The sequence below is a fragment of the Delphinapterus leucas genome, chromosome 14 (assembly GCF_059928025.1).
Source record: "Delphinapterus leucas isolate spDelLeu-1000000601 "Yukka" chromosome 14, BTC_Dleu_Yukka2, whole genome shotgun sequence".
NCBI classification, from domain to species: Eukaryota; Metazoa; Chordata; class Mammalia; order Artiodactyla; family Monodontidae; genus Delphinapterus; species Delphinapterus leucas.
In genome coordinates, this window is record NC_143142.1 from 34,463,960 (window position 1) to 34,477,207 (window position 13,248).

Here is a 13,248-nt window from a genome sequence, read left to right on the forward strand (position 1 = left end):
GTGAGCCTCCCTCTGCTGGTCCCAGGCTCGTTAGCTAAAAGCTGCGGAGTTTGGAGTGTGTACTTCTGAGCTCTGTTCCTATTTAAAGATGCGTGATTCACACACAGCTGAGATGGAAGGTTTTCCTGGGGGAGGCTCTGCCAGTCCCAGGTAACGGAGAGGAGGCTACATTTCTATTATTCAGGTTACCCTCACCTCCAGAGCACATGTGATACTGTAATGTGACATCTGTGTGTTTCTTTTCCTTCAACTCTTGGGCAAGCCCTGGGAAGTAGCCAAACATTTCTGTCCCCATCTTTTATGGTTAAGGAAATTACACCAAATCACAGGGCAGTGGAACAGCAGGGCAGAGAAGTGCGATCCTTCTGTTCATTGTTCATTATAGGATGATTTTTTTTGAGTGACCTCAGGAAACACCCTGAATATCGAAGTGAGTATTTCATTCAGCGAGATGGCCTGAGTGACAACTAGAACCATGGGTAACTAGCTAGCATTGTGTGGTCAGGACTATTCGATTTGGTGTTAACAACAGTCCCAAAAGGAAAGGCTGAGGGTGGGGCTGGGAATGAGGTGGGAGAGAAGGTGATGGAAACACAATAGTTTGAACCATTTTTTAAGGGGACTCAACAAAATCTTTAGAAAGCTGGTTAAGGAATCATTCTTTACCAGGGGGCGGTTCCCACGTGGAAATTTCATTCTCTTCAATCTGTGTTTCACTGCATCGTGCTCCACAAATATGGAATGCTGAGAAGCAGTGTGTACAGCTTCTTCAAGACCCTGGGTTTACCCTCAGATGTTTGCAGAGAGGGGCTGCAGGCGGCTCCAGTGGGAACCTCCAAAAGGGGCGCCTCACTGTGCAGAACCTTGGGCTGATCACGTCGCCCTGAAGGACAGCACTTTGGGGAGTGGGTTCCTACAGGCCGCACGCAGGCTGATCTCCCAACTAGCGGGTACATTTATTTTACAGTAGGAGACGTGTGTGTGGTTTCCTCCCTCTCAGAGGACGGATCTGCTCGGAAACAGCAACACAATTCAGAACTAAAGTTTATAGAGTGAGCACATACCCAGAAAAAGGAAGGAAGGAAGGAAAGAGGAAGGCAGGGAGGAAGGAAGGAAGAGAAAAAAAAGAAACAGAAAAGGAGGGAGGAGAAACGGAATGAAGATAAAAGCAAGGTGTAAGAAGTTAAGACAGTGGGTTGAGCTCAGCCCCGCACCGGCGCCCTGCTCCCTCCCCCTCCCCCCCTCCCCCTCCCCCTCCCCCCTCCCCCCTCCCCCCCTCCCCCCCTCCCCCCCTCCCCCTCCCCCCCTCCCCCCTCCCCCCCTCCCCCTCCCCCCCTCCCCCCTCCCCCTCCCCCTCCCCCTCCCCCACAGGCACTTTGCCCTGTTCCTAGGATTAGAACACACAGGCTCACAACCTCTTTGCTTTCTTCTTTTTTTCAATGTTCTTTATTGACCCCCAGAATCTTCTCCAATGAGTTACTTTGTTCAGCATTAGCTGTGGTTAATATTTCCCTGAGAAGGCAAAGATTTCCCAGGTCTTTTCCGTGTTACACATTATCTCTCAGGGTGCCCTGTTGCCCGGGAAGATTTCTACAGATGGCTAGTCCTGTCTGTTTTATGTCAGTTCATATTAATCTCCATTTCAGAAACTTCCATCTCAGAGATCAGTGTTTTTCAGTCTCTCTCCCCCTCAGTCGTATGGGGGTGTCGCCTTAGAGGAGGCCCAAATATGCCCCCTAAGCAGGGATCTCACTTAGTCTATCAACAGACCTGTTTTCACGTTCAATGTCTTGGTGTGTTTCGTGGGCCCTAATTTCCAATGGATGTCAGTTACAATATTGACAATTAAAACCCATGCAGAAATCAGTGTCTTTGTTTTCGCTGTCTTCCAGTGTCATCTTGCATTACAACATATAAGAAGACACCACCTCCAGTCCCACCCAGAACTACCACGAAACCTTTCATTTCTATCACAGCCCAGAGTAGCACAGAGTCGGCCCAGGACGCCTACATGGATGGACAGGGCCAGCGAGGGGATATTATCAGCCAGTCTGGACTGAGCAACTCCACGGAGAGCCTGGACAGTATGAAGGCTCTGACAGCCGCCATCGAAGCCGCCAATGCCCAGATCCACGGCCCAGCAAGTCAACACATGGGCAACAATGCTGCCACCATCACCACCACCACCACCGCCATGGCCACCATCACTGCAGAGGACAGGAAGAAGGACCACTTCAAGAAGAATCGATGCCTGTCCATTGGGATACAGGTAACAGCCTCCCTTTCTGTCCTTTGAAATAGGAGCCCAGGGAGTTCCCTGGTGGTCTAGGGGTTAGGACTCGGCGCTTTCACTGTCACGGCCTGGGTTCAATCCCTGTTTGGGGAACTGAGGTCCCACAAGCTGAGTACCTCAGCCAAAAAAGTAAATTTGTTAAAAAAAAAAAAAAAAGAAATAGGAACCCCAAATGAAGAAATGTACCCCCCCCTTTTTTTTTTCCAGAAGTTTCACTATCTTGCCATTTTGGATGGGGTAGGACCAGACTTTCAAATTACTGGCTCTGGACTCCTGTACGTTGTGAAATGTGATTTTAAAAAATTACGAAGGTGTTTTGTCTATAGACATTATCAGCATCTTTTTCCCCCCCCCAAAATTCCAATCTTTTAAAATTGAAGTATAGTTGATGAGCAGCTTTGATTTTTGTTCTCGAAATTGAATGTGGTGAGACAAGGGGAGGATAATTAAACAAACATGAACACAATCAAACATAAAGTGTCCCCAATTCCTAATGCACATTTTGATTCTCAAAGAAGGAGTGGGCATCCAAGAACAACGTGGGTGGCTGGATGGTGTCACAGTGTGTTCAACGCTATTGAGTAACCATACGAGAACAAAAACGTGAACCACTTCTCACAGACATGGGAGTGATGGCCAGTGAGACCAAAGGGAAGGAGAGTGTGGAAAGCAATAACTCCCATCACAGCATCATGAGGAAAGAATGTGCACCAGGGTCAGTGTAATTGCGGGCTATTTAATCATGCATTGCATTAAAAAGGTAGATACTTCGGCAGGCTTCTCAGTTCAGTTCTCTGTTTTCTATTGCCCAACGATAAGATCAAACTGATTCTTGGTTGTTAGATGGGTTCAGCTTGGCTTACCCTGCTAGAAATTTCCTCCCATCCATGGAGAAGAGTCATTCTTTCCCCCCATTTTTGTTGTGCTGTACCGTTCTGCAGGTGCCCTTTGAATAATAACTTCCTGACGTGGTGGCCCATAAACCTATCCACACTGAACCAGCTCTAAGGCACGTCTAAGCACCAGGCGTGGGGTACCTTTTCACAACGATGATGGATGTTCACCATCCATTCTGCAGAGCCCACTTTGAAAGGACAATTAAACTTTCTCTGGTAGCAATGAGTCAAATGCTTTTTTATAACCAACGGGTTACCATGGCACGACTTGTCAAGTTTCCTAAAAGAACTTGTAGCACGGGTGCTTGGGACCAGATGACCCAGCAGGAGGCCCCGGGCCTGAAGTCAGCCTCCACCCACCCTCACCCCAACCCCAATCCCAGGAGTTAATTCCCTCCCACCGCCCAGAGGATTTCAAGGGGTGGGGAAGAGCAGAGGCCGGTCTTCTGTGTCGTCCCAGGCAAATTATTTAATCTTCCTGAGACTGTCTTCTCATCGAGCCCACGTAGGATTATTTGAAGGAGGGAGTTTACAAAATCCAGCTTCCTGTAAGGCTTTCAGTTTGGGATGACGAAAAAATTCTGGGGCTGGGTAGTGCTGATGGTAGCACAGTAATGGGAATGTACTTAATGCCACTGGAACTGTACACTTAAAAAGGGTTGAATGGGGGCTTCCCTGGTGGCGCAGTGGTTGAGAGTCCGCCTGCCGATGCAGGGGACGCGGGTTCGTGCCCCGGTCCGGGAAGATCCCACATGCCGCGGAGCGGCTGGGCCCGTGAGCCATTGGCCGCTGAGCCTGCGCCGTGCGGAGCCTGTGCTCCGCCTGCGTACCGCAAAACAAACAAACAAACAAACAAAGGGTTAAATGGAGAATTTTATGTCTGTTTTACCGTACTTTTTTTTAAATTCCACCTTTCTTATCTGGCACATAAGTGGCACCCAGTAATGTTAGTTTTCTTCTACTTCCTTAATGTTAAAATTTTTTTTCTTTATTTTACATTAGTTTTTCAATAGATAATATATTCCTATGGCTCAAAATTCAAAATTTATAAAAAGACATACAGTGACCAGCCTCTCTCCCCTTGCTATTCAATAGCTAGTCAGGGGCTTCCCTGGTGGCGCAGTGGTTGAGAATCCGCCTGCCAATGCAGGGGACACAGGTTAGTGCCCCGGTCCGGGAAGATCCCACATGCCGCGGAGCAACTAGGCCCGTGAGCCACAACTACTGAGCCTGCGCGTCTGGAGCTTGTGCTCCGCAACAAGAGAGGCCGCGACAGTGAGAGGCCCGCGCACCGCGATGAAGAGTGGCCCCTGCTCGCCGCAAGTAGAGAAAGCCCATGCACAGAAAAGAAGACCCAGCAGCCATAAATAAATAAATAAATAAATAAATAAATGAAATTAAAAAAAAAAAATAGCCAGTCAGTTCTCCTTTCCGGAGAAAATCAATAGAACCAATACTTGCATCTCCCTGCAGGGATATTTTGCACATATTCAAGCAAATATATATTTATTCCCCTTTTTACCCAGATAGTAGCAGCATATACCTCACACTAGTCTATATCTTGCCTTTTTTCACTTAACAATGTATTTTAAAGGTAATTATCTGTCTTACTGTTCATTTTATTTAAAAGCTTCTATCTTAATCACCTCCCAGTTCTGCTGGTTGGTTAGGTTACTCTCTAAATAATTCTTAGAATAAAGCATTCATATACTATATGACATCCAACTTATATTATTATTATTTTTACCCAGTAAGACAGAACTACTCTGAAATTCACGAGTAATGTTGGGGAGAAAGTCTTTGTTTCAGAGACCACCCTGCTTCTTGAATATTTGGATATTTTAGTGAGCTAAAGAATTGTTCTTACTCTTCCTCCAATCATTGTTCACAGCTATAGAAATTATATGAGAGCACTGCGTGCTTTATATGGTTCTCTCATTCTGCCTCTACAGCAGCCCTATGGCATAGGTGGGGTTATTATCTCTCCCCCAGAAGTAGGAACCCAAGGTCACACATCTTATGTTGACAGAGCCTAGATTGTACCTTGGCATCTAACGTGACCACATTATGCTGCTTCTTTGATGGAGAATAATAAGTAAATTTAAATTTAGGATACAAAATAGTCATCAAATTTCATTACACTGTAATCTAATTTAAATCCTAATCCCCCAAATATGTGATACTAGGACCTTGGGCTCTTTCTCACAGTTTACCTTTTTAGGGTGAGAGTTTTCAAGCCTTTCCCAACATTTTAAATTTAATCTATATCTAATAGTTAATATTATAATTATTTACTTTACAGCCTGTGTGAACTTAGGCCAATTACTTAATGGTTTCCTCATCCGGAAAATGAGAATAATAATAGTTGCTATTGCATCGGGTACTTTATATGTTGTAATAAAAACTGATGGATAGGGACTTCCCTGGTGGCGCAGTGGTAAGAATCTGCCTGCCAATGCAGGGGACACGGGTTCAATCCCTGGCCCGGGAAGATCCCACAAGCCACGGAGCAACTAAGCCCATGCGCCACAACTACTGAGCCCGTGCTCTAGAGCCCACGAGCCACAACTACTGAGTCCACAAGCTACAACTACTGAGCCCACGTGCCACAACTACTGAAGCCCGTGCACCTAGAGCCCGTGCTCTGCAACAAGAAAAGCCACCACGATGAGAAGCCTGTGCACCACAACAAAGAGAAGCCCCTGCTCGCCGCAACTAGAGAAAGCCCGTGTGCAGCAATGAAGACCCAATGCAGCCAAAAAATACATAAATAAAATTAAAAACAAAAAACGGTTCAAAGCATAGTGCCTGGCATATTAAGGGCTCAGTAAATATTAGGTTTGATTGTTATTATTAGTATTATCCTCCTTTAAAATTTTGATTAGCCAAAAACACTAAAATTGTATCATCGGCCGTGCGCTTTCTCAATTGTTTTCAGGACAGAGATTTAATTAACCCTGCAACATATTTAAATTTTTGAATGCCTCTTCATAAATTTAAGTAGATTACCCTACATACTATACAAGAGAGGTGACATTTGTCAATATTTGGATCTAACTAAGGGGATTAAAGTCAGAGAGATAAATTTATCTGCAATGACTAAAGCTTAAGAAGATGACAACGCTTTGATGCAAATAAGCTGTGAGTTTGGACAGGTGGGGCGAGCCTGGAACAGTACAACGTCCTTCATCCTCGGACCCCTGCTTCCTTTCTTTCTCCCTTTCCCGGTGCATTGAGCACCACGGTTCTTAAGGGGAATATCTATCATGCATCTTTCGAAAAAATTTCATTGGGTAATTTTGAAACTACCCCAAAGTGTAACGCTGCAGCATCGTACTTTGTCTGACATCCTGAGCATTTTTAATTTCCATGAGTGTAGCCATACGGAACCAGTTAGAATCCCATTCAGGAAAAAGGAAGCCGTGCTCGTTTCTCACACAGAGGCAGTTTCATACACCAAATTGGTTCTACAGTAATGGGATGGTTGAGAGAGCAGAAAGGGATGCAGTAAGAGGTCACCCTTGGACTAGGGGAGCAGAAGGGGAAAGACGGGGTTACCAAAATTCAGACACTCAAGAGGAGAGGCCCATATAGACCACTGAGGCGAGCACGGCCGTCTGGTGCCAGGACTTGCAAGGGCTGGCGCACGCGCTGTTGGGCTTCGAAAGGGCTGGGGTTGGAGCCACAGCTGCCAGCAGAAGGTGGAAACAGGATGGAAGCCGCCTTCCCTCCTCCGACCTTCCTTGGTTAGAACCTAATTGGAGGCCAGCGAGCAAGGAAGCCTGGGAAATGTAGTCTTCAGAGTCCTGGCCCCTGTGCCACAGAGCAGCTGGGTAGAGAAGGTGGGCTTGGGGCTTCCAGACAGTAACTAAGTCACCAGAATGAGGCACTTTGTCCGATTAATAAATAAATGTGCTATTTCCCTCAATGAACACATGCATTCAAAAGCCCGTGACGGATGTGGTGAACATGTGATCTTGGTTCACGTGTTCTTCTAGTGGGAGCAACTCATAGCACTAAATATGATTCTAGAATATCTAAAAATATGCATTTTTATATAATATGTCACCAAAACTCACATCAACTACTTTTTCTGGTGCTTTTTCTGGTGTTCTAGTCCTCGGTGGGTGGGGGAAGGATATGGATAAATGAATAAATGGAAAGCTATTCAATATTTCTATATGGGAATACTCCAAAGTGTAAAGATGGCAATTCTCTCAAACTTCATATAAATATTTAAAGAAATTTCAGTGAAAATTCCTATGTGATTTTTATCACTTAGTCGAGACTAGGGGGAGGGTTTTGACAATGTGATGTTAAAGTTTATTTAGAAGTTAATACCCCCAAATACCCTAGAGGTTTTGGGGTTTTTAATGAGTAAAATTTATTTTTTATTTAAAAAAATTTTTAAGCTTTTTATACAAATTTTAAATGTTACTTTCCATTTATAGTTATCACAAGATATTGGCTGCATTCCCCATGTTGTACAATATATCCTTGAGCCCATCTTACACCCAAGAGCCTGGGCCTCCCCCTCCCCCACCCCTATATTGCCCCTCCCTCCCTCACCACTGATAACCACTAGCTGGTTCTCTATATCTGTGAGACTGTTTCTTTTTTGTTCTACTCACTACTTTGTTGTACCTTTTAGATTCCACATACAAGTGGTATCATACAGTATTTGTCTTTCTCTGTCTGACTTATTTCACTTAGCTTACTGCCCTCCAAGTCCATCCATGTTGCTGCAAATGGCAAAATTTCATTCTTTTTAATGGCTATGTAATATTCCATTGTATATATGTACCACATCTTCTTTATCCATTCATCTGTTGATGGACACTTAGGTTGCTGGAGTTTTTAAATTACATTTTTAAAAAAGAATTACAGGGACTTCCCTGGTAGAGCAGTGGTTAAGAATCCACCTGCCAATGCAGGGGACACAGGTTCGAGCCCTGGTCCAGGAAGATCCCACATGCCACAGAGCAACTAAGCCCGTGCGCCACAACTACTGAGCCTGAGCTCTAGAGCCCGCGAGCCACAACTACTGAGCCTGTGAGCCACAACTACTGAAGCCCGCGCACCTAGAGCCCATGCTCCGCAACAAGAGAAGCCACCACAACGAAAAGCCTGCATGCCACAAAGAATACCCAACGCAGCCAAAAATAAATAAATAAAATAAATAAATTTATTTTAAAAAAAAGAATTACAAGAGGAGACTTGTCACAGAAAATATCAAGATTTATTACAAAATTATATCAGGGAAAAAAAGAGAGGGAGGAGCAATAAGACCAATAGACCAATAGACCCAAAACACATTTTTATATATGAGAATGTTTGGGTAAATATATATGGGTAAAATTTGGTATAAGATAAAGTTGGCATCTCAAACCAAAGAGATGAATTAGTTAATAAAAAGAGCCAGGTCAATTGATGATTCATGTGCAGAAAAAATATTAAATTTCTGTATCTTCTACACAAACATTTCAGGATAGTGGATTTAAGAACTAAATATGAAAAAAAAATGAAAGCATAAAAACAAATATAAGAGAACTTTTGGTCTTTCCCAACCATAAAAGCTAGATTGACTACATAGTAATTTAAGATTCTCTACGATGAAGGACAAAATTTAAAAGACAAACGATAAACTGGGAAAAAATATTTACAGTATATATAGCCAAGAAAGGGTTTAAGGGTCATAAGATATAAAGAGATCCTATGAAGAAGAAAATAAACAACTCAATAAGAAAAAACCCCCCACAATAACTAGGAAAGGATATAAATAGGCAATTTACAGATAAAAATACAAGAGGCTAATAGATATTTTTCACCTGTGGTATTAGCAAAAATTTTAAAGTTTGCCAATATTTAATATTGGTGAACATTTGGAAAATGGATATTCCCATACACTGATAAATGCTTTGAAGAGCAGTTTGTCAATATCCCTTACAGCTGAATATGCTCAGTACTTCCATCTAACATTTCTACTATTAAGAATATTTCTCATACAATATTTGCAGAATTGTTCTAAATATACATATGAAATATTAATTATAATACTAAATGTAATAACAGCAGAGAGAAAATTACCCTGATGCCCACGTTGCTTACATAACCATTAAAAGGAGTATTTATGTAGCCAACAAAAGGATTGAGTTAGAGCTATATTTACTAACATGATAAAATGTCCAAAAGATAGCAGTGTTAATGAATAAAGCAGATTGCACACAAAAAATATATAGTATAATCTCATCTGTGTAAATTTAGTATTAATAATCATTTTTATATATACTATATTCTACATATGTTAAAAGATGGTCAAATATGCATCAAAGGATTGATCGTGCTTCGTGGGGAACTTTTGCTTTCTACATTATATACTTCTGTGTTTTAGTTTTATACAACTTATGTTAAATGGTTTTCTATTTAGAAAAAACTAATTTATTAAAAACATAGAGAAAAAAGAGGAATAAATCTAACTGCTCTGAATAGTCATAAAATTTATTTCAAATTTGGGTTGGGCCTAATCTGTCACATAAGCTATCAGTTATATACAGATACATTTTCTATATGAACTATAATATATGCATAGCTATTTAGAAACTATGGAGTGATATCCAAAGCCAATTCCTTAATTTAAGGGGGAAAAAAAAATGAAGATGCTCTATAGTTATATTAATAAGGTTAATACCTAAATCTCCTAATGTCAACAATTCTAACTACAATAAATGAAATTTCTTCTTCCTTTTGCATTTTGTTATCTGCAAATTCAAAACTTTCAACAACACAATCCCATGAGGTGCTCCCTTCTAATACAGAGCTCACAGGAAGTATATCCTCACAAGTCCATGCAGGAATCACAGACATTTATTAGGCACTTTGGAAATGAACAAAACTGCATTTTACTAAGATCAGCAGAGTCCAAGTGCATTATAATGAAGTTGCTCATCAAACACGTAAACACTGAACAAAAAGGTTATAAATCACAAACATTCCAATAATATTATAGAGGTTTCTAATGAAATGGGACTTTGTTTTTCAAGCAAGATGACTAAAATAGAGCACCTCTACTTTTGGTTATTTCTTCAGGTGGATGATGCTGAAGAACCTAACAAAACAGGGGAAAATAAAGCACCCAGTAAGTTCCAGTCCATAGGAGTGCAAGTAGAAGAAGAGAAATGGTGAGTCCACATGCATTTGTCCCCTTTCGTCTTGATGTTGGCAAGTATGGTACACGTATTTTTTCCCTATGAAAAACCTTCAAGATTCAGTGTTATTTCCCATTAACTTCTGGGAGCATTCAGAGGGTGAGCCTGAGTCAATAGTAGCTGATTCCTTCCTCTACTTTAATACTGGAGACCACTCCATTTAAATGTTAGCTAGAATAGTAGTGTTGGGGCCCAAAATATGCCTCAATGGCACGTTGATTACTTTGAATTAAAACTACTTAAGAAACAGTCAACGCGAGAGGGATACTTTTACCCTCCTCTCTGTCTCCCTGAAAGCAAGAAATAAATTTCCCGTGTGAAAGGTGCTCTCCTCGTACTGGGAGGTAGAAAGACACCATTATCACCAGAGATAGGGGACTCAGGGCTGAGAAGCCTGCACACTTGTTACTTCTTCTTTTCTTTTTTTTTAATTTATTTTTTTAACATCTTTATTGGAGTATAATTGCTTTACAATGGTGTGTTAGTTTCTGCTTTATAACAAAGTGAATCAGTTATACATATACATATGTTCCCATATCTCTTCCCTCTTGCGTCTCCCTCCTTCCCACCCTCCCTATCCCACCCCTCCAGGCAGTCACAAAGCACTGAGCTGATCTCCCTGTGCTGTGGGGCTGCTTCCCACTAGCTATCTACCTAACGTTTGGTAGTGTATATATGTCCATGCCTCTCTCTCGCTTTGTCACAGCTCACCCTTCCCCCTCCCCATATCCTCAAGTCCATTCTCTAGTAGGTCTGTGTCTTTATTCCTGTCTTACCCCTAGGTTCTTCATGACATTTTTTTTTCTTAAATTCCATATATATGTGTTAGCATACGGTACTTGTTACTTCTTTACTAATTTACTACCTAAGCGCAAACTTTGCTTAAATTCCTTACTAATTAAACACCCAAAGCTAAGTTTCTTTGTCCTGTCAATCCCTCTCATATTTATTGCTTCTTTGTCTAAAAAATATAAAAGCTATCTGCTTTGGCCACTTCTTAGGTCCCATTTCTTTGCGACCTCTATGTGCACACAAATTAAATGGGTTTCTTTTTCTCCAGTCCACAGGACACAATCTGTCTTGTGTCAGTTTTATGATTGGTCCAGCCGCAGGAACTCAAAGGAGAAAAGGGGAAATTTCCCCTCCCTGACAGTAGAATAAGTGGATCCCACTCACACACACATAAACACTGTGTGGAGTACTGTTGTGTTGCCAAACTATCCCTCTTCAAAAAACCGTCACACTTTTGACTATAGACTTTTTAAGAAAAGAGGACTTATTGGTATTTTTATTTCTAGAGCTTAATAGTGTCTCATGTTTAGTGTGTGCTCAATGAATGATGAATGAATGAACGAACAAATGAGGAGTAGGAAGGGGAGAAGACTCCCTGTCACTATCCAGGATCACCAGTTTCTTTAGATTGTTCTTTAAGATAAGCTTACTTTAGACTTAGTATCTAGAAGTAGGAAATTTAGAGTTTGAGAAGATCACAGAATCCGGAAGCTGGAAAGGACTTCTGAGGTCAGTCCATTCATTTTATAAATGAGAATTTGATCTGGAGAGGTTTGTGAGTTTCCCAGTCAAATTGTGAGGACCATGATGGATGCAACTATGTTTTATTGAGAGTAATACCCCCAGCTTCCAGACTGTGCTTTTCATATACTGAGTATGTAGTGAATGTTGGCTGAATGAAGTAAAACTGCAGTTATAGTGGGAGGAAGAACTCTATATTCTAAATCAGGATATCAGTTCAACTTTCCCACTAACTTTTTATGTGTTAATAAGGAGAAATCAGTTGGATGTCATCCATCCAACCATTCATCACCCATCCATTCAATAAATATCTATGGAATGTCTCCTATATACAAGGCCCCATGTAACATAAACTTAAAATCTGAGAATAAGTCATGCATCAGTTCATGGAACGGGTCCTATTTTATAGCCTCCTGTTATTGACACTGCCTTTGTATCTAAAAGGTTTTCAATATACATATATATAACATTTTGATGCTACTATATCTGATATAATTACACAATGCTGGAAGCCCAGAAAATTGGTACAACCCTAATGTGGAAACTAATATGACAAAAATTAGCAATAATTATACAACTATCCAAATCTATTGACCCAGGAATTCCATTCATGGGGCTATCCTGAATGAAATCACTCAGTGAAAGGGAAAAAATTGTGGAACATTACCTATCATTGTAAAAGAAAAATGTCAATCATCACATGTCAAGCAATAAGAGAATACTTTTGTAAGTTATAGCATGTCACCAGGATAGACTATTATACAGCTATTAAATGTGATTATAAAGAAGATGTGGAAACATGGGAGAAATTCCCACGATACGATGTTAAGTGAAAAAGAGGACAGAATACCCACATATAATATTCACAAAGAAGAACAAGGACTGAAACGTAATCTGTAAAAATGGTAGGTTTAGGAGTGATTTTTGTTTTCTTTTACTCTAAAATGTTTACTTATTGTATCTACTTCAAGTTTTAGTAATCATTATTTTCAAGCCAACCCTTCTGGTACATGTTCCTTTCATTGTTTTAGAAAATGTTTTGAAAATGTAAACTTAGTAGATATGAAAGATCTCATGGTAAGAAAACATATTCCTCCTTCCCCTACAAGCCCGACTTGCTTGTTTTCCTCAACGATGTAGTGGTTAAGAACACAGGCTCCTGAACCAAGATTCAAATTCTGACTCTTCCACCTACTAGCTGGGAGGCCTTGATCAAATTACTAAATATCTTTTTGCCTTGGTTTCCTTATCTGTAAAAAGAAGATAACAGGCAATTTCTGGTCCAGCAGGTAAAGAAGAGCTTAGAAGTCACCACTCTGTT

General features: G+C 41.2%; 1 protein-coding gene across 1 annotated transcript in view; it reads left to right on the plus strand.

Annotated features, from left to right (window-relative positions):
- The first annotated feature begins 793 nt into the window (after positions 1-793).
- The window catches only part of DLGAP1 (DLG associated protein 1), a 60,858-nt gene continuing 48,403 nt past the window's right edge, over positions 794-13,248 (plus strand). Inside the window, exons 1-3 of the mRNA XM_089894252.1 lie at positions 794-950; positions 1,893-2,269; positions 10,276-10,367. Of these exons, the coding sequence (XP_089750378.1) occupies positions 794-950; positions 1,893-2,269; positions 10,276-10,367 (626 nt within the window). The remainder of the gene's footprint in view (positions 951-1,892; positions 2,270-10,275; positions 10,368-13,248) is intronic.